The sequence below is a fragment of the Musa acuminata genome, chromosome BXJ2-2, assembly GCF_036884655.1.
Source record: "Musa acuminata AAA Group cultivar baxijiao chromosome BXJ2-2, Cavendish_Baxijiao_AAA, whole genome shotgun sequence".
In the NCBI taxonomy this organism is placed as follows: Eukaryota; Viridiplantae; Streptophyta; class Magnoliopsida; order Zingiberales; family Musaceae; genus Musa; species Musa acuminata.
In genome coordinates, this window is record NC_088339.1 from 33792244 (window position 1) to 33816911 (window position 24668).

Consider the following 24668-nt stretch of genomic DNA (forward strand, 5'->3'; position numbering starts at 1 on the left):
ACAATCCAGAAAATCCAACAAGCTAGTCTGGTATTGTTACGTACTTTAATTCCTTTTTTCATACTGTATCGTCCTTTTCGAATTTAAGAAGAAAAATGCAAGATTTGGGTGGTGATAGATATATCAGCTCTACAATTTGTGTCTCTTGATGCTTTTTAAATATATGTTTTATTTTCTTTCCTAAAGCTTGTTGGTTGTCACAAGATTTTAGCCAAATCCAGATCCATATCCATTTGGGTATAGGTTTCTAATTTACAACTTGAAAATGAAAATTATTGGTTTGATTGACTTCTATCCTCTAAAAAGGAAAAGAAAAAAGAATATTCACAGGAATAGACTAAATAAATGAACTCGAACCAGAATAGTAGGCACATAAGACTCCTAGCAAGAGCAGATAAGAAACAGAGTCTGTTCAATTGCATGTCAATAACTTACAAAGGTAGCAAAATGCATGGACACTCAAAAGAGAAGAAAAAAACAAGAGAGAAAAGTATCTACACCGGAAACATCTCTCTATTTAATTGCTTTATTTGTTGATATTTACATGTGTGCCCTCCACAAGTTCTTCACCAGCAAGACTTGCACTTGAAAATCCAGCTCAGGCACCTACACCCCTGGAACAAGAAAAGGTCACTTTTAGATTGATTGTTAATAGCACACACCTCTTAAAAATCACTGCTTTCAAATGACTATAATGTTTGCCTGTCAGCTGAAACAAGAGAAAAATAACTGTGGTAAGTGCTTAAGAAGAAGACAGTTCTTGATGCAAGTCGCTACTACATGAATGACCCGAGGTAGCCGACCCACCTTGCATTCGTTGGGATCTTTCTTGTGTGTGTCCGACTCGATAGACAATTTTATGGGAGTACCAGGAGACTTCCGACTATCACCTATGACTTGGAAAACATCAGTATACTTCTCGGCAGATTCTGGATTCATCTCCCAATCCGCAAATGGTGGCACTATAACATCCCCCTCGGGCTATTATCCAGAAAGAAGCATTAGTCAATTAATACTTTGCAAGTAATGGAAAAGCTTATATAGGCATGCAAAACCAGGGAAATGAGATAAGAACATACATAATTTCCATAGCCTTGTTTTCGACGCTTCTTTCTAATTTTTCTTGTCGTGCCATCCGATGAAAACCCTTTTTCCTGTGAAGAAGTATTTACATCTTTTACGGCAAGTTTTGTTTCATTCTCATGTTGCGGATTAGCTGCATCTTTGGTGTGTCTATGTGCCGCATCCTGATTATGGACAGGAGGTGTGGCAATTTGACGAATACCATCATTTTTCCTTGCTGGTTTCATTTCCTGAAAACCGGGGACCTCTGAAGGTTTAGAGGCCTCAATGTTGAGACTTACCTTAACTGGTGCTTGTCCATCATGAGCATAAGCTTCTGAGTATTTTGCAGAAACTTTCGGAACTCTATTCTTTACAGCTAGTCGGGAACGTCGTGTGTAAAGGACATCCTCTGAAGCATCATCCTGGTTGCTGAATACAGGTACATGAACTTGCCGTTGCTTGCAAATCATACGACAATGTCAATTTTACCATAGATAGATATAAGAACCTTTAGAAAGAGAAACAATATGATTAATCTTAATCAGATCAAAACAAATGGGAGATCAACCATCATGGTTACCCGAGTAATTAACACACTGAGAAACCATCCTACCTTGCAATAATAAAAATAACAGCCCTGTTTTGAAGATCCAGCATCTTTAATTTGGAAAGATCATTCAATCCTTCTTTATATAGCACATCTATCACCGCAGCTAGATTGTCTAGCTACAGCTCACTTCATTGAAAATGATAACTAATCAAAAAGAGTTTAAATAAGGCCCTCACCAAAGGTTTTAATTATCAAAATCTTTTGCTTCCTCTCTAAGTTGCTAATCATGCTACACATGTTCTCCATATTTATATCATACCTGAAGTCTATATGATCTCTATCTGACTCTTATCTTAGCTTCATTTGCTTGCTTCATTTTGGTATTTGGTCAAAGAACAAATAAAAGTTTATGACTCTGTTCATTTGTCCATCTTCACCTGAATATTTGCAAAGGCTGTATGTAACAAATAAATCTCATGCAGTTTATATCACTCAGAATCAACCCTTGAGATTAAATATTACTCATAATGTTTCTGGTCCAAATATGAGCAGGTAATGATTAGCGAAAATATAAACTAATATGCATAAGCTAACTTTGTGATTATTGTCCAAATATTGCTACATATATTTCACCTCTTTTGCTCTAAATTTGTCAAAACAGAAGAATCCTTGCCCATATCCCTTCTCAATTTTCAGAAACAACCATATATGGACCATAAAGAAATAGTATCTGCTTCAAATTTCAGAGCACTCATTTGCTCAAATCTCATGTCTACAGTTCAATGTCAAGGTGCCAAATTTTCCTCCTAAAATAAACTCATGCACCTTGAAACCACCAGACATACCCAAAGTTCACCTCAACTCTCTTCACGGCCATTCATTCATCCAGGAAGCAAACAGCAGGTGAGAGGAAGAATAGGAGAGAAGAAAATGTTTAAACATGCTTCCGAGTTCGAATCCTATCAGTCCATTCAAGCTCAAGGCAGACAAATTTAACCACTCCAAGTATCATTTTCGTATATGATGAGAGCTAAACCGGCAATTAGATTCGCCATAACTTATACCAGAAACAAAAAAGGGGAAAACGAAGAAAATAAACCTAATTCCGATTCATAGAATTTCTCAAAATCTGATACCACAGGCGATGAATCGTCAGAAGATCACCCAAAAGAAGTAAAAGAACTCCGTTTTTATAGCACCGAGCATGCCCGAGATTCCTACTTTCTCGATAATAATCATATCTGACATCCAAAGACGCCCGGGAAGTCGATTGACTCACCGCCATTCGAAGCTTCGATTCCTCCAACCAAAGAGCGAATCCTGGAAAGCGTCAAAGGCGCCGCCTTTCCACCTTGCACGCGCTCTTCGCTTCCTCCCTCCCTCACCCGATACAGGCGAAGAGAGATTCGGAATCGAGTGAGAAGGTGGCGTCGGGAAGGAGGTGAAGACGGACGTATAAAATACCATTGACGGGCGCCAGTTTGCTACTGCGCATTTGAAGTCTTCCCACCGAGTAGGAGCCCCCCGGGGAAACGCGATTCCCGGAACTAGGGTGTTGGCCGGCCGAGAGGAGCTCTGCTTGTTGCAGAAAACAAAAACAAGTTTGCTGGTTATTGCTCTCAAAGAATGGAAATAATTTCTCGACATAACTGATGAGCAGATACAAAATTGCAGTTCTGCGTCCGCGAAATCAATAATAATAATAATAATATTATTATTATTATTATTATTATTATTATCATCATCATTTATGATGCAAATTTAGCTTCGTTCGAGCATCCAACATCGACAACAAAAATGAATTCATTTCCTACGCACTCGGTTTTTGTTTCGCAACAAAGATCAGAAACAGGATAAAGCGAAATGAACATGATAAAAACGCTTACGGTCGGTCAACTCCCGATTCAACACACTTTCACGATAACATTTCAGATAACATTTCGATGGTTCTTATTATATTCTCCCGAATCATAGTGTTATTATTTAGTTACATCATCAAGAAATGAGTATTCCAATGAAAAGTCAATCCACATGTTTGACTCTTTCAATACCTCTCTCTCCACTGTGATGCTTAAATCCAAACGAGTGAGGTGATCACAGTTGTCTTCCCAACAATTCCATATGTTGTATATCTCATGGATTAGTTGAACACCCTTTGGTGCCTTTAATTTAGTGATGTTGCTAATAAGGTGATTAGTCAGTCAGCACAAGTTTGTTTGTTGCCACTTACCACTTGTTTTTTTTTATGTTAATGACTAAAACAAAGCCATCTATGATGAAGATTTGTCTGACCTAAAAGTCTTCGATGTGCATTAGTTATTTGTCTTTGCAAAAGAAAATGGATTTCTTCCACAATTTTTCTTCTCTCTTCCACTATTTTTTTTTTTTTTTGGGTTGAATTTGGAAGACTTCTCTCTCATTTAGATTTTCATTCATGATAAAAAAAATATATATATATATATATATTATAGATGATAAATTTTTTTAATCTTTTTCTTATAATAAATGAAAAAAAATAAAGTGGAGAATTTTTGGTAACATTTATCTTATTTTATTGATTATTTATTGTATCCAATTTAACTCAGCAGGTCAGTCTACCACTTGGGACCCGGAGACTGGGGCCCAAAGTGGGCCCCACTGAAGCTCTATGGCTATCTCCAATCGCGAGGCAGGTTGGTCAGTGGGCAAACGGGGCCCGAAACAAGATTCATTTTACATCATTCCTCCAATCACATCTTGACACGATAACATGGATTAGTCGTCTAACCGGTACCGGCGGCACAACAAACAGGCTTCCTCCGCCCGCGCTTGTGAGCCTCCCCACGAAAGCCCCTTCGTCGGTCGTTATCGGTTCGATCTTGTCGGACGCTCTTTGGCGTCTCGTCTCCGATTCCCCGCCCCATCCGGCATCTGCTTTCGAGTAGCAATGACTACGACGGCCGCGGTTTCGGTGGCTCTGCCCGAAGTGAAGCTCTTCGATCGATGGGGCTTTCATGGTCTTGAGGTAGGCTTCAGCTTCTTCTTATCGAGGGTTGATGCTTCCTTTTGCGGTGATGAAGAAAGATGATGAAAGGTCTTACCTTTCGTTTAAAATAGGAACGAGGGAGGAACAAATTGTCATTTTGCAACACTGTCTGTATCTTGTAATCCGGGGATGGGTTCCCAAGATCGGATTTGGGGTAGCTGCAACCGCGTCTCTGAGTTTTTAATTGGCATCAATTGGGGATTTTTTTGGTTAGGATAATGTTTGAGACGGCTGAGGGAGATTAGGTCGATTCTTATAGGAACATTTTAGGCAACATTCGATGTGTAAGAGTTTGTTAGTAGCCGTCTGATGCTTTGTCAGATTGTGAGATTGGCTAATCAACAAGAAAATATCCTATATAACAAGATGAGTGCATAAGATAATCGATCTCAAAAACTCATCTGTTTTCAGCATTGCAAAATCGCAATCCTGTGCTTGTATCTACAAAGCCAAGTAGTGTAAGTGATGCCAAGGATACCACCTGTTTGTTTGTTTGTTTGTTTACTCAGTGGATCAAGTGAAGATGCCAGCAGAATTGGTTCTGCTGGTGTTGTAAGACGCCAAGCAGTTGATATATCTTCATTGAGGGGGAGTTAATCAAGCATTATACCTTCTCATGGCAGGTGCTAGAGAGAGTGCCTTTAGGAACATCAAGACAATTGCTGAATCAATGTCTGGTTGATGAACTTATCAATTGCTGAATCACTTCACGCCTTGGTCTCTAGTTGTAGCATCGAGTCATTGCATGTTACATGTTCTGATTTGACACAAGTACATCGGTCAAACTATCTCTAAAAGTTTCTGGTCTCTTGACAGTTATGCAATCAAAAAGAAGGATGAGATTGAATGTGTCGCCAAGGCAAATCGCTAAGGCAAGAGAGAGATTTTAGTCATGCTGTTACCATATAATGTTGAAGCTCGGCTTTACTTGTGCCGTTATGGTCCCAAGTTCTTATGATACAAAGAGTAGTACCTCTATAGTAGGTTCTTCTGGTGTTTAGTTCTCTTCACACATTTTCTTTTCATTCTGAGAATCTGCTATTACATAACACTTAAATTGTTGCTTGAAACGCCTTGCTCACTGTTGCTTGATACGCAACAGTGAGTGAAAAACAGCAGAACTTCTGATTTTGCAGGATAATCCTCTTGCCCCCATTTCTTCATGTGGAGTGAACCTCAGATAGCTAATTTTTCTTATGGATTATGGTACTGGTTTTGACTAAAATAACTTCACTATTGGTGCTCCTTTCTTATGGATATGTGCCCTCCGTACCTGCTGTAGGGACCCAAGAGCCTCTGCTTGCCTTCTACATGCTGCTATTTTATCAATTGCACATCCCCATAAGGTCCTTTGGTTCTTCGTATTCATCCCCAGGTATGCAATTGCTTTGGGTGCCATTATTGAACACTTCTTTGCCCTTTTCTTTGAAGTTTGCACAGGGAGTCACTGGTTACTGTGTGCTGGGAGTGCCAAATGAGAAGAATGTTTTACTTTTCCTTTTATTCTAGTTTATTCTTTTACTGATATTAACTTCTTTTGTGTGTTGCATTTACAGAGGTGAACTGCTAGAATGTTATATAAAGCGGTGCTTCTAATAGTGTTACGTTAATTGTATTATATTAGTCAGCTCATCCAGTGAAAGAATTGGATGGGCTCGTTTAATGTTCTGATTTCTTCATGGTTTTTAACAGTTAAAATTAAGTTGAATTTTAAGTGGTGAATTGGTGGCAGAAGAGTTTTTGAGTTAAGGGTGATGATTGCACTTGTCAATGAGCTAGCCATCCAGGAGTATTAGATGCGGATGGAAGTTGGACAGGCTCATTATATTCCCGTAGTTGTGTAGGAGTGCTGGTGATGTGGTTCTTGTGAGTGTCAGCCACTTGGGTAATTAATTATAGTGAAAAGAATAAAATCCCACTTGCTTCCAAATGATCTTAAATGAAGCAGCAGCAGCTAGATATGCATCTACTGACTGTTCATTTACATTTTTATGGTCCATATGCATATAATTTGATAAGCTTCTTTTACTGTCTAAGATTACCATATTCTTTCATTGCAGAGTATAAGCAGTGATCATACAGGTCTTGTACATAAAGAAGATTCCTCCAAAAACCTCAGCAAAAAGGAACACCTCGCTGTCCAGAAAGGCACAACACATCAGCCATGGAAACAACACAACCAAACCAATCCCTAATACTGAAGGAGGTTCTGCACTAATAATTAGCTGATGGATTCATAGTTTGTACTGATCCCATAGCTATACTTCCCTCATGAAACAACTACACCTGAACCACTATAGAAGATTGAGAGCCTGATATGGATGCTGCATGATTCTGTCTCCTCGTTTGTGCAGGCTGCAAAGTAAATGGAAGTCATCATCAGGAAATGTGTTGACAGAATGAAATGAACGGAGGAAGAAGGGAACAAGTTCAACCATATTGGCAGATGTGTTCTCGAATGCTCTCTCGATCTCTCCTACAAGATCATTAATTGTAGGGCGTCCTTTGCTCGAACTGGCGACACAGAGAACGGCAATATTTAAGATGGACTTGAAAACGTCCAAATTAAGCTCTCCTTCAAGGCGCGGATCTACAAAATCTTCGAGTGGGCGTTTGCCTGCTGAGACATCCTTGGCCTGCATCATGCACCATAATAGAATTCAAACATGAAGATCTTGCTGAGACTTCTGGGGTATTACTATCAATTTGGTGGCTACCTTTCTTGTCAGAGTTTCTCGTGCTTTTGTGTCCAGTTCAATCACCTTACGCCCTGATAGAAGCTGCAATATGACTACGCCGAAGCTGTAGATGTCACTGGCACAGGAGAGGTTTCCATGGGACATGTACTCCGGATCCATGTAGCCAATGGTTCCCCTAACCTCTGTGAAGCATTTTGTTTCCTTCATTCCCACCATCCTCGCCAACCCAAAGTCCGAAAGCTTTGGCTCCATGTTGTCCATCAACAGGATGTTTGCGAGCTGAAAACCATGTATCATCAATGAAAGACGATGAACTGATACAAAGTTATGGGTCAACTTCTCACCTTGATGTCTCTGTGAACGATACAGCCATCTGGGTGAGTGTGGAGAAACCTTAACGCAAGGGAACAGTCTCTTAGGATCTTCACCCTCTTCCCCCATGGAAGAAGAGCATCACTTCCTACAGGTATGCAAAATTAGGTTTCTTCCATGCCTTAACATGATTGCTGAAAGAGAAGATAGCAAGTCAATTACTTAAGAGATTGTGTGCCAGGTTTCCATTAGAGCAGTACTCATAAACCAGATACTTATCCCCGTTCTCATCGCAGTAACCAAGGAGGGAGACCAGATTGGGATGACGAACTTTGGAGAGGCCTTCGACTTCTCTCGTGAAGGAGCCATTCATAGCAGTCTTGTAGAGGTGCTTGATTGCAATGAGCTGCCCGCTGGGAAGAATGCCTTGGTAGACTTGGCCTGCACTTCCAGTGCCGAGGCGTATTCTGCTGCTGCTGTAGTTTATGGCTTTCTCGATCTCTGCTTTGGAGAATCTGTAAAGACCAGTCCATTTGCTTGCTACTTTCCCTGGTGCAGTAGTAGTGCCTTGAAAACATGTGTTAGTGTGATTGCTTCTGTAAGCATTGAGCTCAAATGCACAGGGAGAATACCTTTGTTGTGTTCATGAGTCCTTTTCCTAGCCTTGAACAAAGTAATGAGAAGAAACAATCCGATCAAACCCAGTAGTGTTCCGAGTATCACTTCCACAACATCTGGTAAGTATAACCATTTGAATCAGAAGATGCTGTTTAAAGTATTAGTAGGGGATCCACAGCAAATAACACTTACAGTTCCTATGTTTGCAGCTACCTGAGAAGACAAGAAGAAAGTTCATCAATTAGAAGAACTTGAAAGAATTGCAAGAAGTAAAATGACAACATGAGTAAGTCTATGAACACCGTGCACAACGTTCTTTCCAGTGCTTCCATCATATCCATGTTTTTGTTCACGAGAATTGTAGTTTTTAGTACAAGGATTTACAGAAATTATGGAGTCCTCAACGTTGTTCTAGAGGATCTTAAATGTTGATATGAATTCAATAACTCATCAGCTAACCTTTTCCATTTCTTTCAGGATGAGAACGATCTGCACTTTACCTGAATCCATTGCTGCCAAGCACCGGTAGTAGCCATCAGTCCAAGTATCATCTCTGGGCCTATTTGAAGCAATTGCTGCTACGGTGACAACGCTACAAATTGCTTTCTGCGTGTCATTATCCTTAACTTCGAGATGTTCAACAATCTTCTCTATCATGTTTGAGATCTCATAGGTGCAGTTACCACACTGGTTGATGAAACTTGGCACATCAAACCGTGAACAATTCGTGATGACGGAATCAAATTGCTGGCCATAATTACTCCTAATGGAAGCGAGACTGAGGTTTGAGCAACTGCCATTATCTTGATGTAACAAATCAAATTTACATGAATCTATAGAGAGATTATATTGCATGTTAAAGCGAGATGTGCAGTTATCCCATTGCTGTTTGTCGAGAAGGATCGCTTGGGCTTGTGAGGCCGAACGAGCTAGAGCTTTTGAGAAGAAGTATAGGACACTGCGACAGCATTGGGTGGTTCTCACATTGTCCCAAACCGTCACTTCATGATCATTAGGGTGAACGCATTCCCCGACCGGTTGATAAGGGAATGCATCAAAGTCCAGAGTGCAAGCTGATGTCAAGAAGAACAAGTCAGTAAAGAGAACTACAGAAGCACTTGAATTAGGCAAACAAAAGTAGATCATCGCAATAGAAGATTAAAACTACACTGTACTGCCAAAGACCTGTTGAATTTGTTGAGTTGAGGAAGAGGGAGAGGATTGTGAGAAGCACTGCAACAACCTTCATCCTTGTTTAGGAAGTTGTTTCTGGAGATGGAATTAAAAGAGGGAATGACGTGCATGCTTTGATTTAGCTGTGTCATCGAGGGGATCGCTAATCCTCATTGTTTAATGCACAAGATCTGTTGATTTCTTCCCTGAAGCTTTGAAGTAAACGACTTGATTTGGATGTGTTTGGACTGATACAAGAAAGTTGAAAGAGACACATTTGGCTTCAACCTGCTAATACTAAAGTTCAAGGTGTGCAAACTTATTTTTTATTTGGTGCTTCTTCCAGACGAGCAGCACAGCCAGTCAATGATGTTATGGGCTAATGATTTTTTTCCTGATAATTCTAGTAGTTTAATGCATTGCAGTATGTCATGCAATGCGTCGCATAAATGCTTGAGTGTGAATTTTTTTTTCATTATTTATTTATTATCATTTTTTTCATTATTAACATAAAACACTTGATGAGATTTTAAATCCTCGACCTACCGGAATAAGATCAAAATTAAGTGTCTCCAAAATAATATCTTAAATTATCAATAGAATCTTAAAAAAAAATTTACTACTAATTAGAAACTTCGATGAAATGAACTCTAATGCATGAGTCTACGATCAATATAGAACACGATAAAACATATAAATAAGAAAATAAATCCTTTATATATATATATATATATATATATATATATATATATATATATATATTTCCTTGCAAGCTGACATATGTGTACTACACTCAATAATGTCACCATCACCATCATAAAATAGCAAAGCTTTCCATTGCTTGTACTTGGAGGATTTGTTAGCCTTGAGATATGTGCCCATATAATAAATGTTTCCAAGGAATGTCTCTTGATTTAATGATTTAGGTCATAAAATCATGCAATATTATCAGACTATATTTGACATTAACATTATGACGAAGTAACCAATACAACATCTCCGAGAACAATAAAAGAAAAAACATGCATGCATGTGTTGTGCTCAAACTTTTCACAGTGTTCGAACCATGCTATCTGGTAATGGAAGCCAGGATGTGTGTTCTTGTCAGACTTCCACTTCCCTGCTCTGGTCATTGCTATCACTTCTCGGGCCAATCCTGAATGCCTTTGACAGGAGACGGAGTGTCTGTGTCTTCAATATCATCTTCCCTGCAGAAAACAATACGAGAGAGAGAGAGAGAGAGAACGCATGTTGCAGCAGCATCACGAGAAATATAGACCAACTCACTGCCTAATCATTAAAACCTCAGCCACCATGATTCTTTCTGCCATCATTGTTCTCGATGGCACCCTCTGATTCAGAACAGGGAACTGTGGGGGGAAACCCCCACCGATACTCCCACTTCTTCCCACAGGAGTTGTCTACGAACATGACCTAATCATCAAGGCTCCTTTTAGCTTTTGAGGCCACTCTCTCTCTCTCTCTCTCTCTCTCTCTCTCTCTCTCCATCATCCAGGGATATTAAACCTACACAACACATGGGTCTATACATTTCAATGATTGAAGTCCATGTTATCCATCACAGTGCAGGAGAGCATCCACAAGGATTTATTGGAGCCACATACATGCACCTGAAGTGGAGCATCTTTGAATGAGTTCTATCAGAGATTGATACACCAATGTTGGATCTTGACCAGATTTCTTTACTTTATCCTTCCTATATGATATTGATTGATATCATGGTTATTATTTTTTTAGTATCAGACTCAAAGATTAGATATATATCGGTCTATATCGATGTACCGACATAAGATATTTCCCTAGTAAATATTCATATAAAGAGATAAATGAGGTGGCTACTGTATCCAACCTGTTCTAGTGATATTTCCCTAGGAAATGAGATTTGATGGTTCTCTCTGTCACAGCATCGTTCCAAAAGAAAGTGAGAAGTCCCAAGTCGAGGGCAACAACGCTATGCACAAGCCACAGTAATCAAATCGAGCCCCTACGCAATGACAGCAATGTGCATAGCTCATGATCAACAAAAGGCTTCACCGGAAACGAGGACAAAAGAGACTCTTGTCCTCTGCATCATTAATACTGTCCATGATATGATCGAGCAAGGAATGCCATCAAAGAAACCTGCAGTGATGGGGAACTCCGAGAGACATGGACTCATTCCTCAGCTGGATTCACGCGACCGAGGAGAAGGGAGTGCTCGTCATCGTCATCCACCCCAAAGGATAAACATGTTTCGTGCCTCCTCGAATGGTTTTGCCTGGATCACTCGTGGCTCCCAATGCGAGGATTCAGTCGTAGAAACCGCACTCGGGAACCTATCGCATGTGTACTGAACGAACACTGCACCGGTAGCTCCTCAGGAAGAACAAAATGGGCATGTGTACTGAACGAACACTGCACCGGTAGCTCCTCAGGAAGAACAAAATGGGCATGTCCAATTTATAGTTTTAGTAAGATTTTTCATGTATCATCATCTTCTATCTATCTATCTATCTATCTTTTTGTTTTTGCATCAGCAATACTAATTATCTTATTCCATTTAACCATAGCAATTAATCGGATCATTTATGCTCTAACAAGTTGTCTCCTGTTGTTCTAAGCAAAGGAATGCCATGAACATGTTCTTCACCTTACCTTCTCACAACACATGCTATGCACCTGTGTTTGCAATGTGGCCACAATTTCTTGGATTTGTTTCACTAATTTATGGAGTTTTCCCCCCCATGCATTTGACCTTAATTAATTATGGTTTTTTTTGTTTACTGATTAATTGCTATCTTTACTCAGTGGGCGTGTCCTTTAAGAAAAAGGATGTTGAGGACTTTTGTTTATGTCTTGCTTCTTCTCTAATCAATTGGTATCATTACACAGTGGATTTGTCCTTGTAAGATGCAATGTCCCTTTTGTCAGTCTTCTCTCTCTCTCTCTCTCTCTCTCTCTCTCTCTTGTGAAAGCATGAACAAAGGGGGCATAGGCATTTAGTGGTCAAAGCTATCATTCTTTTGTGCTCTTTGATGCCCCAAAACACTCCTTGGAAGTAGCAAATGGTCAATAATTACACCCTTTACTTGGAACCCCAATGATTGCAAGCTCTCACCCAATCCAGCTATAATTATAATTATGTATGTATATATATGTAGGATTAAGTTGGAGGAGAATTGATTGAGATTTGGGAATCAACCCATCATATCAAGTGCATTGTGATGGAATTGTTTCAAGAACAGATATATTTGCAGGAAAAGACAAGGGTAAATTTATTTTCAATCAAATATATATATATTTGATGGTTCTTCATGGCAATCACTTGCCAACAAATCTCAATGTGCATCACAAGGATTGTTGACGGGAATGTCATTTGTGTTCCCATTCGAATCTACTTTTCATGTTCAAATCAGGAAATTAAAGTTTTGGATATTTTATGACTTGTCTGTCGTCTCCTAAAGTAGTCATTTTTTTAAATAAAAATAAAAATATTTATTTATAAAATGTTTTGACTTCCGCCACTTAAGGATAAGAATGCTATTATGTGGCAGATATAATTGCCAAACAAATCATTCTTTTTTTACCCAAGTCATTGTTGGTGATTATGGTAATTATAGTTTTAATTATTTGCTAATTTTATTGCTAGCCTAAATAATATTTTTTTAAAAACTAAAATTTTGATGAGACACAAAAAAAAAAGAGTATAAATTAAGAGGAATGTGAATTAAAAAAAAAATCCCATGAAATATTTTAACTTTGAAATTTTGTTATAGAACACTCCAAGTTAAAAGATCATTTTACTCTTGCCTTCATCGAATATTATCGTCTCTGCCCTACATCGCAACCCTCATGTGAGAGTTGTCGTCATCGTTTACAACCCTAAACTTTCATCCCACGATTAGTTAGTCACCTTCGCCTCGCCCACGAGCCATCACGTGATGAAGGGGCATGAGAGTTGTCGTTACCTCCGTAAATTTCATTGGCCCTCTGGCCCCCTCCTTTCTCATGCGAGAGTTCACAACCCTAAACCTTCATCCCACGATCAGTTAGTCATCTTCGTCTCGCCCACGAGCCATCACATGATGAAGGGGCATGAGAGTTGTTGTTACCTCCGTAAACTTCATTGGCCATCTGGCCCCCTCCTTTCTCATGCGAGAGTCGTAGGGGGGCATGACGACGGTAAATGAGTCGGGTGAGAGTTAAAAGATAACATAATTATTTATAAAAAAATATATTTTGCGAAAAAAAAAATTAAATTTTAGACGCTAAGCGAAAAATAATCATTTTCGCACGATGGGAGTCCTCTTTCGATATATATTCTCCTCTTATCCTCACCTCTTTCTCCGACTTCATCGATTCTTTGGTGTCGAGACCAACAATAAGGGATCGAGAAAGCTAAAATATCTCGTCATCACCACCGCCACCACCACTCACCCATCCTGTCTTCTTCCCCTCTTCCCCTCTCCTCCTCTTCTCTACCTTTAACTTTGCTCCTCTCTCTCTCTCTCCAAACGCCTTTTGGGCTGCTCAATTCTCTTAAAAACCCATCTTTTATTGTTTTGATGAGCTTTTCGGCTCGATTGTACCATCCGGAAATGGAAAAGGAGGCGTTCTGGGGCCTAAACTGGCAGTCCACCGACCCCAAGGTGCCGCCGGAGTTGAATTCCGGCACTGCCGCCGCTGCCCTGCTGCCGCAGCGCCTCCTCAGCCTCAATTGGAACCAGCCGATGAGCTGCGACGCTGGTTTCGAGTCGGCCCTCAGCTCCGCCGTCGTCGGCCAGACTGGGAGCATCTGCAACTCTGGCGAAATCTCGCCGAGTTCTCGGCGCCGTGGCGCCAGCAATTCTTGTTACAGCTCGCCTCTGAATTCCCCTCCAAAGCTCAACGGCAGAGGAGCGCTCCCGATGCCGATAAATCCAATGCCGGGCGCCCATTCCGTGCCGTTCGCCGCCGAACCGTGGTTTGCGGATGGGGCCGCGATGCTGTCTAACTACGGAGGCGGGAGCTCCGCGGGTTTCCCGGGCCAGTTCGGGCTCCCGGTGATCCCTGCCAATCTTTCGAGGGTTTCGAGTAGCAAGTCTCTGAAGACGGGCACTGGATCTGGCATGGGAGCTCCGGAGAAAGGGAGCGATGCAGGGATGCTGGGCCCTGCCCGAATGGAGATGGAGATGATGTCTAAGCTCGGTGGATCTTCGACGCCGGCGGATTCGGAGCCCGGCAACGGGCAGGAGGAGTCATCGGTGTCGTCCTTGCGAGGCGTCACGGACAGCAATGCCAGGAAAAGGAAGGCAGCTGCAAAAGGGAAAGGAAAGGAGGCATCTTTATCTTATGCTGCCACCGACCCGTTTACTGTATGATAAAATGTCTCTCCACGCTGCTGCTTTCGGCAATGTTTGTGGTAATTCCGTCTTCCAGGATTGTAAAGCTTGAAAATTTTGCTAAATGCAGATGACAGAGGAGGAGAACTCCGATGCAAAGAGATCGAAACCGGCCGAAGCAAATGGTACGATGAAGACTGAGCAGAATGGAGATCCTGGCCGGAAACAGCCACCGGAGCCTCCGAAGGACTATATCCACGTAAGGGCGAGAAGAGGACAAGCCACCGATGCTCATAGCCTTGCCGAGAGGGTAGGAAGAACAATCGGTCACAGTTCATCGGCATGTACTGCTATTAGCTTCAGAATTTCCAATTTTTGATTTCATGACTGCCTCATTTCACCAGGTTAGAAGAGAAAAGATCAGTAAGAGGATGAAGTTCCTGCAAGATCTTGTGCCTGGTTGCAACAAGGTATAACCTTGTCACTTTTTCGTTAGTTTCGGAGGCCTCAGATCATGAAGCCCCGGTTCGAGTGATCGATCCTAACAACTGTATGAACTGTAGGTGACCGGCAAAGCTGTAATGCTTGATGAGATCATAAATTACGTGCAGTCGTTGCAGCGGCAAGTCGAGGTATCGACGTCGTACTTGGATTTAGCTTTGCATAACTTGTAATCCGGAATTGGATCTGAATTCTAATTTTCCGGTTTCAGTTCCTCTCCATGAAGCTGGCCACACTGAATCCCCAGCTAGACGACATGGAAAGTATCCTCTCAAAAGATGTAAGCTTTCAGAGTCTTCTTGATTCTACTTCCGTCAGAGCTCATCAGCTCGAGCTATGCCTGCCTTCTTAATTTGGCTGCTGGATGTGAACTCAGATGTTTCAGGCACGCGGACTGATGCCGCAGCCAGTTTATCCGTCGGAGATGACGAACGCAGCGGTTTCAAATGTGCACCAGCCTCAGGCAACCCCTGGCCAGAGCATCGTGACTTCTCTCCTCGAAGCACAGTTCTCCTTAAATCCATTGGAATCCTCCTTGCACCAGTCTCAAAGTCTGCAACTGGTTCCCCTGGATGGATTCACAGTTGCTTCCTCTCAGGTAAACGATGCAGCCATAACATCGAGGAGTGCCTTAAAAGTGAGCCTTTGCGACGAATAATATGTTATCTCTTTCAGCTCGGGGAATTTTGGGAGGATGACCTGCAGAGTGTCGCTCAGGTTGGGTATGGACGGGACCAAAAGCCTGCATTCTCCTCACAAAGCTACCCTGGTAAGCGCAATGGAACACCGATCTTTGATTAACCATGTTATTAAGCTGGATCTGATGCATCATCATCCTCTGATGCAGGTCACATGAAGATTGAACTCTGATCGCTTCATTTCCTCCCCGAAAAGAAGCCTCTGTATATAACCGAGACATCGCATCGGATCAGCATCGTAAAGTTTCTTCGGATGACCAGTAGGTCTGAGCAACATAATTTAGGTGAAGACTTCATCTTGAAGCACAAGTAAGATTGTAATGGAGGAATTCATTATGATGACGTGGTTTTGTACTACGACGAGTACTATCGATTGATTTATGAGTCAATGAAGTTGTTCCCATTCTTGTTTGCGACGAGGAATCCCACGTCTTCTCCGTCTTACCCATGCGACTTGGGCCACCTAACAGTAAAAGCATTACTCGTTCCCGGTTCTTCCATGACTAGTGACTTGTCGAGGTTGTTTACTGTGTCGATACAAGATAGACCATCCTGTCATGATAAGAACAGCATCGAAATGACCAGACTGGCAAACTCTTTCGAGTTTGTCATGGATCAATCAAAGCCGAAAAGTCATTGTTCGGATGTCTGCTTCAGTTTATAGCTTTACAGTTCAGTTCATCCAAGGAAGAAGAAGGATGGAACTGCAGCAAACCGGTGGATTAGATGCATTCCAGCAAAAGTAAGGCATCTCTTGGATGAGATGCCAATCGAACCAACCATCACCAGATTTCTTGTTGCTTTTGATCTACGTAATGGTTACCTCCTCAAGAGCATTCACGGCGGACGTGGATCTCACGGTGATGGTCCAAAGAAGGAGAGGGTGTCGGGACTGTGGGGTCGATACGATGTTTGGCTGGTGCAGTAAGCTGCCGTCGATGGCGTCCTCTTCCCCCTCCCCCCACTTCCGACTCCGCATTCACCAAACCCACCTAATAGTGAGAAGCTTCACAGTTTTCCTACTGCTGGTGAAATGTTGTTCTCCGGCAAACCATTTTGCATTCATGATGCCCCCTTTTCTCCTTCTTTCGCTGCCGCTGCTGCTGTTGGACTCATCTTTGTCTGCTTGCACGGATGCTCTGAATCATGATGCTGGAAAGATGGTCCTTCGGATCTTCAACAATGGAGAAGGCAAAGGTAAAGCTCGCAAATCTCCATCCATAGATAATAGCTTCTGCAACCAGAGTGTAGGTGGAATTCCATATCAGCAGCAGCGGCAGTGGCCACTTCTCCAAAGTTTGGCCCCCTCCCACACACAACATCTTATCTATATCCACAGCACCTTGCGTCCGATACCAGACCAAAAGTAACAGAAACAAGGTAGCAATCGACGCAGACCATTGCTTGGCATTGAACTGTGGCCCTGTTCCATCATCCTGTACCTCAAGGAAAAGTTGGGTCCTTCCTACTCTTCACCCCCATCCATCACGGAAGAAGAAGGAGAAAAAGAAGACGATCGATCGATGGACACAATCTTACTCCTACGATCGATCGATGTACACAATCTTACTCTCAGAAAAAAGAGACCGTAAAACCTGTAATGCAGCAATTTGTAGCCTGAATAAATCCACGTAAATTTACTCCATTTGAAGTGCACTATCTATCTTCTCCATCCCATCCAACATCAGGTCCTTATCATGGGCAACCAAGCAAAATTCCCACATCTTTGGTGGTGAAGTGTCGGTGTCAACCAACTGGCAGTAGAACTCTCGATCAATCAACTTTGTGTCATCGACCGTGACTCTTTTTGTTTTTGCAACACAATAAGTGAGGCTTTTGAGATGTGGATAAGATTGTTAAGATGGATTTAGAGCATGATTATGAAAAGTAGAAGTGAGTTAACCTGAGAAAATGACACACCCAAATGAATTGGCACATCAGCAGCTGGTCGATTAGAACTGCTATCTTTTGTTTGTGGCCATAGCAGAAGTTAAACAACTGACCACACATTCGATGTTTCTTTCTGAACGATTATTCTTTGCCAGTGGCAAACACGACAGCAGAAATGGATCTCCGTTGATGCGCAACACCAACGAGGAAATTATCACTCGCTCCACTCCATATATTTCTTATCATCGTGTTTCATCAACGAAGTACTTGATAGATATTAAACAAAGAAGATAGAAAGATAAAAATGGTAGAAAAAACTATGAAATGTATAAGATATAATTGCCTAATACATTTTCATAGTGAGCTCTTGATAGTCATTTATACACACTCAGTAGGGAGGTTATACACATTCATAGAGGATTTTTCTCAACTGTCTTGAGGAAATCTTATCTGCTTATCATGCCCCCGCAAGATTGAGCTTCCATCAAGGATGCCGATCTTGGACCGATGAGATGAAAATAGTTTCCGGGCGAGAGGCTTTGTGAGTGAGTCGGCTAGTTGATCTGCTGTATGTACGTGAAAAACTCGGAGTTGATGTCTGACAACTTGATCTCGCACAAAATGGAAGTCGATGGCTATGTGTTTCATGCGAGAATGGAACACTGGATTGGCACATAAATAAGTAGCTCCAATATTATCACAATATATTGTAGGAATAACCGTGGAGTTGACGTTGAGTTCCTTGAGCAAATTTGTGACCCAATTGAGTTCAGCAGCGGCGGTGGCGACGGCACGGTATTCAGCTTCAGTTGTAGATCGTGCAACCGTCTTTTGTTTTTTAGAACTCCAACTGATTGGAGTGGCTCCAAGGAAGACAATGTATCCGGACGTACATGTTCTATCATCAAAGTTCCCTGCCCAATCAGCATCAGCAAAGGCATGGAGATGGAGTGAAGTATTTTTGCGAAGAAAAATGCCATGATTAAGAGTCCCTTTAAGATACCGCAAAATTCGTTTGACCGCAGACCAATGCGTAGTAGATGGTCGATGCATAAATTGCGATAACTTATTGACGGCAAATGAAATATCTGGACGGGTGAGAGCCAAGTACTGTAAGGAGCCAAGGACTTGTCGATACTGAGTCGAATCTGTAGCAGGACTTCCATCACATAATTTAAGTGATTCACTGGTAGAAAGAGGAGTTGTAACCTCTTTCGCATCCTGCATATTTGCCTTTGATAATAAATCTTGAATATACTTTCTTTGTGATAGGAAGAGACCTGAAGACGTAAATGTTGCTTCCACTCCCAGAAAGTAGCTTAAAGTTCCTAGATCTTTGAGGGAGAATCGATCGGCCAAGTGCTTTAGAAATGCCTGAGTCTTGAAAAGATCATTTCCTGTGACAATAATATCATCCACATATACTAAAAGATATATTATGCCTCCATTGTGCTGGCAAATGAATAACGAGGTATCAGACTTTGAATTGATAAAGCCAATTAAGGTCAAAAACGAGCCAAGCTCGTTATACCAAGCCCGTGGAGCTTGACGAAGTCCATAAATAGCTTTTTGAAGTTTGCAGACATGCCTCGGATATTGAGGATGAACGAAACCAGGAGGTTGTTGCATAAAGACATCTTCAGTAAGTGACCCCTGTAAAAAGGCATTGTTAACATCCAATTGTCGTATGTGCCAGCCCTTTGAGATAGCCAAACTCAGGATAAGACGAATTGTTGTGGGTTTAACAACGGGACTAAATGTCTCTGTGAAGTCGACACCAGGTCGTTGATGAAACCCTTTGGCGACTAGACGTGCTTTGTATCTAGCAACGGATCCGTCTGGGTTCCGCTTAATTCGAAAGACCCATTTACACCCGATGATATTTTGTGTGTGATGAAAGGGTACTAAGGTCCATGTAGAGTTATGGAGGAGAGCATCATATTCGTCACACATGGCTTTACGCCAGTGAGAAGATTTTTGAGCTTGAGTGATTGTAGTGGGTTCATTGGCCTCAGTGGAGGAATTTGTTATAGCATGTAAGTCAAGGACTTGACGTGGTTTGAAAATACCACTTTTGGAGCGTGTTGTCATTGGATGTCTGGAGGGGGTGGAAGTGGTAGATTGTGTTGGTGGTATAGCCAAGGGCGAGTCACTGTCATGGACCGGGCCAACCGTCGGCACAACAATGTCACTAGATCTAGAAGAAGGTAAAGCCAGTGACAATGTTGCCGAGGGTATGACTTCATTAATAGGGGAAACTTGTGAGGAAGGGAGTGAGAAGCTGTTGAACTGGAGTAATAGTAGTATGTGAATCTTGAGAGTAAGGACTGGATGGTGTCATTGGAGGTTCGTGTGATGAGATCGGAGGGATATTCCAGTGATGTATGTTTATCGGAGTAGTTTGCATGGTAGGATTATTTTGAAAAGGAAAGACAGACTCCTTAAAGATAACATGACGTGATATAAAGACCTTTTTAGTTTGGGGTTCATAGCATCGAAAAGCATTATGTTCAAGAGAGTAGCCTATAAAAGTGCAAGGCTTAGATCGTGGTGTTAGCTTATGCGACGCATAGGGACGGAGCCATGGATAACATAAACAACCAAAAACTCTGAGTTTATGAAGGTTTGGAAGTTTGTGGAATAATTTTTCAAATGGTGACTGGTATTGTAAGACTGGAGTGAGCATACGATTAATGAGATAAACTGCAGTTTGAAAAGCTACTGACCAAAAAGATGGTGGCATGGATGCTTGATGTAGAAGGGAGAGACCAGTTTCAACGATATGCCGATGTTTGCGTTCGGCAGAACCAACCAATTGGGGAGTATGTGGGGGTGACTTGAGGTGCTGTATACCACAAGCAGAGAGACAGGATGTGAGGGCTTGATATTCGCCGCCACCATCAGAGTAAACTGTTTTAATGGAAGTTTGAAAAAAATTCTCGACCAACTTTCGAAAGTTGGTAAATACTGTAGAAACATCAGACTTATGATGGAGAGGATATAACCATGTGTACTTAGTAAAATAGTCTACAAAAATGACATAAAAACGAAACTTGTCAAAAGAAGGAATTGGGGTAGGGCCCCACACGTCGGTATAAATGATTTCAAATGGTTTAGAGCAAGAAATGAAGGTTGTCCCAAAAGGCAGTTTATGACTTTTATTGCAAAGACAAGTATCACAATGATTAATAGTGCTATTGATTTTCAAGGTAGGAATAGAATAACGAGAAAGTAATTTTTGCTGAATAAAAGGGGAGGGATGACCAAGACGACGATGCCATACATCAACCGGAGCTGCGATTGAGGAGTGAGCAGTAGGAAGGGTAATTTGTGAAGTGGATGGCCACTCATAAATGTTGTCTTTGTTCTGGCCCTGGACCAAGGATGCCCCCGTGCTCAAATCCTTGACAAGAAAAAAGTTAGAAAAGAATTCAATTGATGTATTATTTTGTTTACAGAATTGAGAAACGGAAATGAGGTTTCTTTTAATGTTAGGTGCACACAGAACATCATCGAGTGTAAAGGTTGTGGTAAGTGAACTAAGCGTTGAGGAACCAGAATGAGTAATAGGAATTCTTTTACTGTCACCGATGATGATATCTTCATTTCCGTCATAGTTGTTGTGGATGGACAAGTTTTGAAGATCAGAGGTGATGTGATGAGAGGCGCCCGAATCCACAATCCAATTAGGTTGAGTAGGAGTTGGAGTAGCCATGAAATTCGCCTGAGGCCATTGTGATGGAGTAGGGAGTCTGGGACGAGACCGACAGACTTTCGCGGAGTGTCCAACTTTATCACATAGTTGGCAAACGACTCGTTGGCGGCCTGTGAAGTCAGGACGCGATGGCTGAGTATTATGAAAGTTACCACCTTGATATGGATAAGGAGGGTTTGGTCTGGGCCCCATAAAGCTAGGAGGCAGCTTAGCCAAATCGTTATTGACGTGCTTATTGTACTGGTTGCTCTTCCTCTTGGATTTTTGATTGACCTGAGCTGTAAGAGGTGGTCCGGGCAACTTATCATCACGCTTCAAGTACGTCTCATAGTCGATCAACTTATCATAAAGTTCTTCGAATGATATTGGGGAGTCACGTGCCCGAAGTGCTGCTATCAGTTCTTTGTACTCGCCTCCTAGGCTATTGAGGGTATGGATTAGGACTTCTTCATCGCTGAGAGAATGACCTATCAAAGCTAAATCATCGATGATAACTTTGATATTTTGTAGATAATCAACAATAGTACTTCTCTCTTGTTTCATTTTCATTAGATTGGAGAGAAGTCCGAGCATACGAGTACGCGAGCGATTTGCCAAAGTTGTTTGTAATTTGCACCATGCTTCTGCAGTAGTCGTACATGAGGATATCAGCGGGGCAATGGATCCAGCAACCGAAGCTTGAATAGCTTGGAGGATGAGGCGATCTTGACGTAACCATAGTTGATGGGCTGGATTTGGCACTGGATTGGGTTCGCCTGGGATGTTGATCATTTCAGGTGGACACTGGAGAGAGCTATCAACGTAACCTAGGAGATCATAGCCAAATAAAAGATTAGAAAGTTGTGCCCGCCAAGATGCATAGTTGCCGTCTTTGGATAATTTGAAGGGAATGAGTGCTGCAGTATTGATGGTGATAAGACTTTGAGAAATGCTCAGAGTCCCTACAGAAATAGGGACAGGAATATCGGAAAAGGAAAATGAAGACATCCCAGATATTTTGTGGCGGGTCAAGCGATCTTTATAGAAGATGTAAAGATATAGGAGGAAGGGAGGAGGAGAAAAGCAGATCGATGCGCTGCAGAGGAGGCTGCAGCGCGATAAACTGCAGAGAAGGCTGTAGCGTGATAAACTGCAGAGAAGGCTGTAGCGTGATGAACTGCAGTGATGGGCGAGCAATCTGCAACAAGAAAGGCAGTGATGGCTGTGGCGGGAGGTAGATGATGAAGACGTCAGATGTAGAAGAGTAGCTGTATGCAATGCCGAAGAGGGCTGCTGCTTCTTCCAGAGGCACTGGTAGGCTGCAGCGATTCAGAATGCAGGAGAGATTGTTGCAGCGAGGTGAAAGAAATCTCTGCAGCTTGCAACGATTTCTGCAGCGATGCTGGAAAAATCTGCAAGGTTGGAGATAGTTGCAGTAATGCAGTATTGGAGTTTGGTGGCCGAAAGAGCAGCGGAGTTTTGAGCGGAAGACTTCGGTTGGCAAGGGAGCAGCAGCCGGCGGTAGAAACAAAGATCGTGACTGTGCTTCCTTTAGGAGCGTTGCCCACGGATCTGATATTAGCAACCACAAGTGCTGCAGTAGGCTGCAGCGAATGGCTATGGTTGACGGGCGGAGATATCGCCACGAGAGAGATGGTCGAGAAAAGGGCTTGCTCCAGGCAAACTGCTCTGATACCATGATAGATATTAAACAAAGAAGATAGAAAGATAGAAATGGTAGAAGAAACTATGAAATGTATAAGATATAATTGCCTAATACATTTTCATAGTGAATTCTTGATAGCCATTTATACACACTCAGTAGGGAGGTTATACACATTCATAGTAGGGAGGTTATACATATTCATAGAGGATTTTTCTCAACTGTGAGGAAATCTTATCTGCTTGAGAGAGGATTTTTCTCAACTGTAAGAAAATCTTATCTGCTTGAGAGATTTTCTCAACTGTCTTGAGGATTATCTGTCCTCATCACAGTCAACCACAGAACACATCCTCGGCGAGCCACAGCTCTTGCAGCAAGCAGCAACAGCAACCACTCCTCGCAACATGTAATGCTGCTGCAGCATTATTGATTCGATAACCCAAAACAGTATAATGATAGTGATGGCTACTGTTCTGGAAAACGCAGTAAATAAGCAGATTAATCATCATCTCCACTATTTTACATGTAAAACTATAATATCGTAATAAAAAATATATTCTAATACTGTCGTTCCAACGTCGATAAATTTGATGAAAAAGGCTAGATCGGTTAGAACGATCAAAATTTGATCTCATCATGTCGATCTAATACTGTTATATGCTATATGTAATGCGAAAAAAAATTTATGTTAAAATTGAAATCAAATAAGTTATTATGAGAGTTTCTCCCACGTTTCCTAAGAATTCTATTATAATATGGACTTCTTTTTTATTTACCTTATCAAAATTTATTTAGTTTTATTATATATCTCATCCAATTATAAATGATCACATAATCTAGCAATCGATCGATCTAATATTGCTGGATAAAACTAAGTTGGTGATTGATCGCTTGATATTTTCTTGACTTAATGCTTATGTATTATATATAAAAACTAATATGAGTACGTTGTGATTGATACCAAGGATGCAGCGGATCTCTACATCAAATACTTTTGTTGGTTAGAGAGAATAAGATATTGATGATAATATATCACCAAAAAGAATAACATTAGAACAAGGAAAAAAGAAAAAAGATGAGATGAAAATATTTAAAATAAAAAATCATTACTTATCGATCGATCAACATTCTAATAACTATAAATAAAAATAATTAATAATTAATAAAAATAGTTAGTATACTTTTTTTTTTCTCTATTTAATGTAAAGTCTACATATTGTGTAACCTGAATCTAATTATAAGGAAGATTTCATCTCCATGTGCTCGAAAATTACAAGCTTGCATACATTAAAGTCTAAATCGTGTTAATAACTTCATCTAATGACAAATAGTTGAGATGATCTCCTTAAAAGAATGTATGGATAAAAATTATTTTATTTATGTTTATATGTACATAAATAAACATAACTTTATCATGTCAATTATCAATTCTATATTCATTTTGTTTTATGGCGCTTTT

At 41.2% G+C, this 24668-nt stretch overlaps 2 protein-coding genes and 1 long non-coding RNA gene across 7 annotated transcripts; 2 read left to right on the plus strand and 1 right to left on the minus strand.

Moving 5' to 3' along the window:
• Positions 1-395: 395 nt before the first annotated feature.
• LOC135606226 (uncharacterized) lies at positions 396-3205 on the minus strand. 2 transcript variants are annotated; one of them, XM_065097174.1, is made up of 5 exons: positions 2895-3205; positions 1365-1523; positions 1080-1154; positions 808-981; positions 396-614 (listed from the first exon to the last, which is right to left on the minus strand). In XM_065097174.1, the coding sequence occupies exons 1-5, from the start codon at positions 2898-2900 to the stop codon at positions 567-569; spliced, it is 462 nt and encodes a 153-aa protein (XP_064953246.1). In that variant the 5' UTR covers positions 2901-3205; the 3' UTR covers positions 396-566. The 2 variants fall into 2 exon arrangements, with proteins under 2 accessions (XP_064953246.1, XP_064953245.1); XM_065097173.1 differs by having other exon boundaries at positions 1080-1523; positions 2895-3203.
• Positions 3206-4453: 1248 nt separating this feature from the next.
• LOC103976786 (uncharacterized) lies at positions 4454-9878 on the plus strand. 4 transcript variants are annotated; one of them, XR_010484727.1, is made up of 7 exons: positions 4454-4619; positions 5923-6015; positions 6701-7805; positions 7948-8388; positions 8479-8555; positions 8747-8852; positions 8943-9878. It is a non-coding gene; the product is annotated as an uncharacterized LOC103976786 (long non-coding RNA). The 4 variants fall into 4 exon arrangements; XR_010484726.1 differs by having other exon boundaries at positions 6701-6846; positions 6995-7805; positions 8747-9876; XR_010484725.1 differs by having other exon boundaries at positions 8747-9877.
• A 3924-nt stretch (positions 9879-13802) lies between these two features.
• On the plus strand, positions 13803-16378 carry LOC135606227 (transcription factor bHLH77-like). The gene is made up of 8 exons (XM_065097176.1): positions 13803-14796; positions 14894-15073; positions 15168-15233; positions 15327-15395; positions 15476-15544; positions 15641-15862; positions 15940-16033; positions 16112-16378. The coding sequence occupies exons 1-8, from the start codon at positions 14008-14010 to the stop codon at positions 16132-16134; spliced, it is 1512 nt and encodes a 503-aa protein (XP_064953248.1). The 5' UTR covers positions 13803-14007; the 3' UTR covers positions 16135-16378.
• Positions 16379-24668: the final 8290 nt, after the last annotated feature.

Excerpts from the sequence above, each read along its gene's own strand:
- LOC135606226 (XM_065097173.1), bottom strand. Across the intron at positions 982-1,079 it reads AACAAGGCTATGGAAATTAT|CCCGAGGGGGATGTTATAGT; the intron begins GTATGTTCTTAT and ends TCTGGATAATAG. Across the intron at positions 615-807 it reads AAGATCCCAACGAATGCAAG|GGGTGTAGGTGCCTGAGCTG; the intron begins GTGGGTCGGCTA and ends TTCTTGTTCCAG.
- LOC135606227 (XM_065097176.1), top strand. The coding sequence starts at position 14,008 with ATGAGCTTTTCGGCTCGATTGTACCATCCGGAAATGGAAAAGGAGGCG. Across the intron at positions 15,545-15,640 it reads AAAGTATCCTCTCAAAAGAT|ATGTTTCAGGCACGCGGACT; the intron begins GTAAGCTTTCAG and ends ATGTGAACTCAG. Across the intron at positions 15,863-15,939 it reads TCACAGTTGCTTCCTCTCAG|CTCGGGGAATTTTGGGAGGA; the intron begins GTAAACGATGCA and ends TATCTCTTTCAG.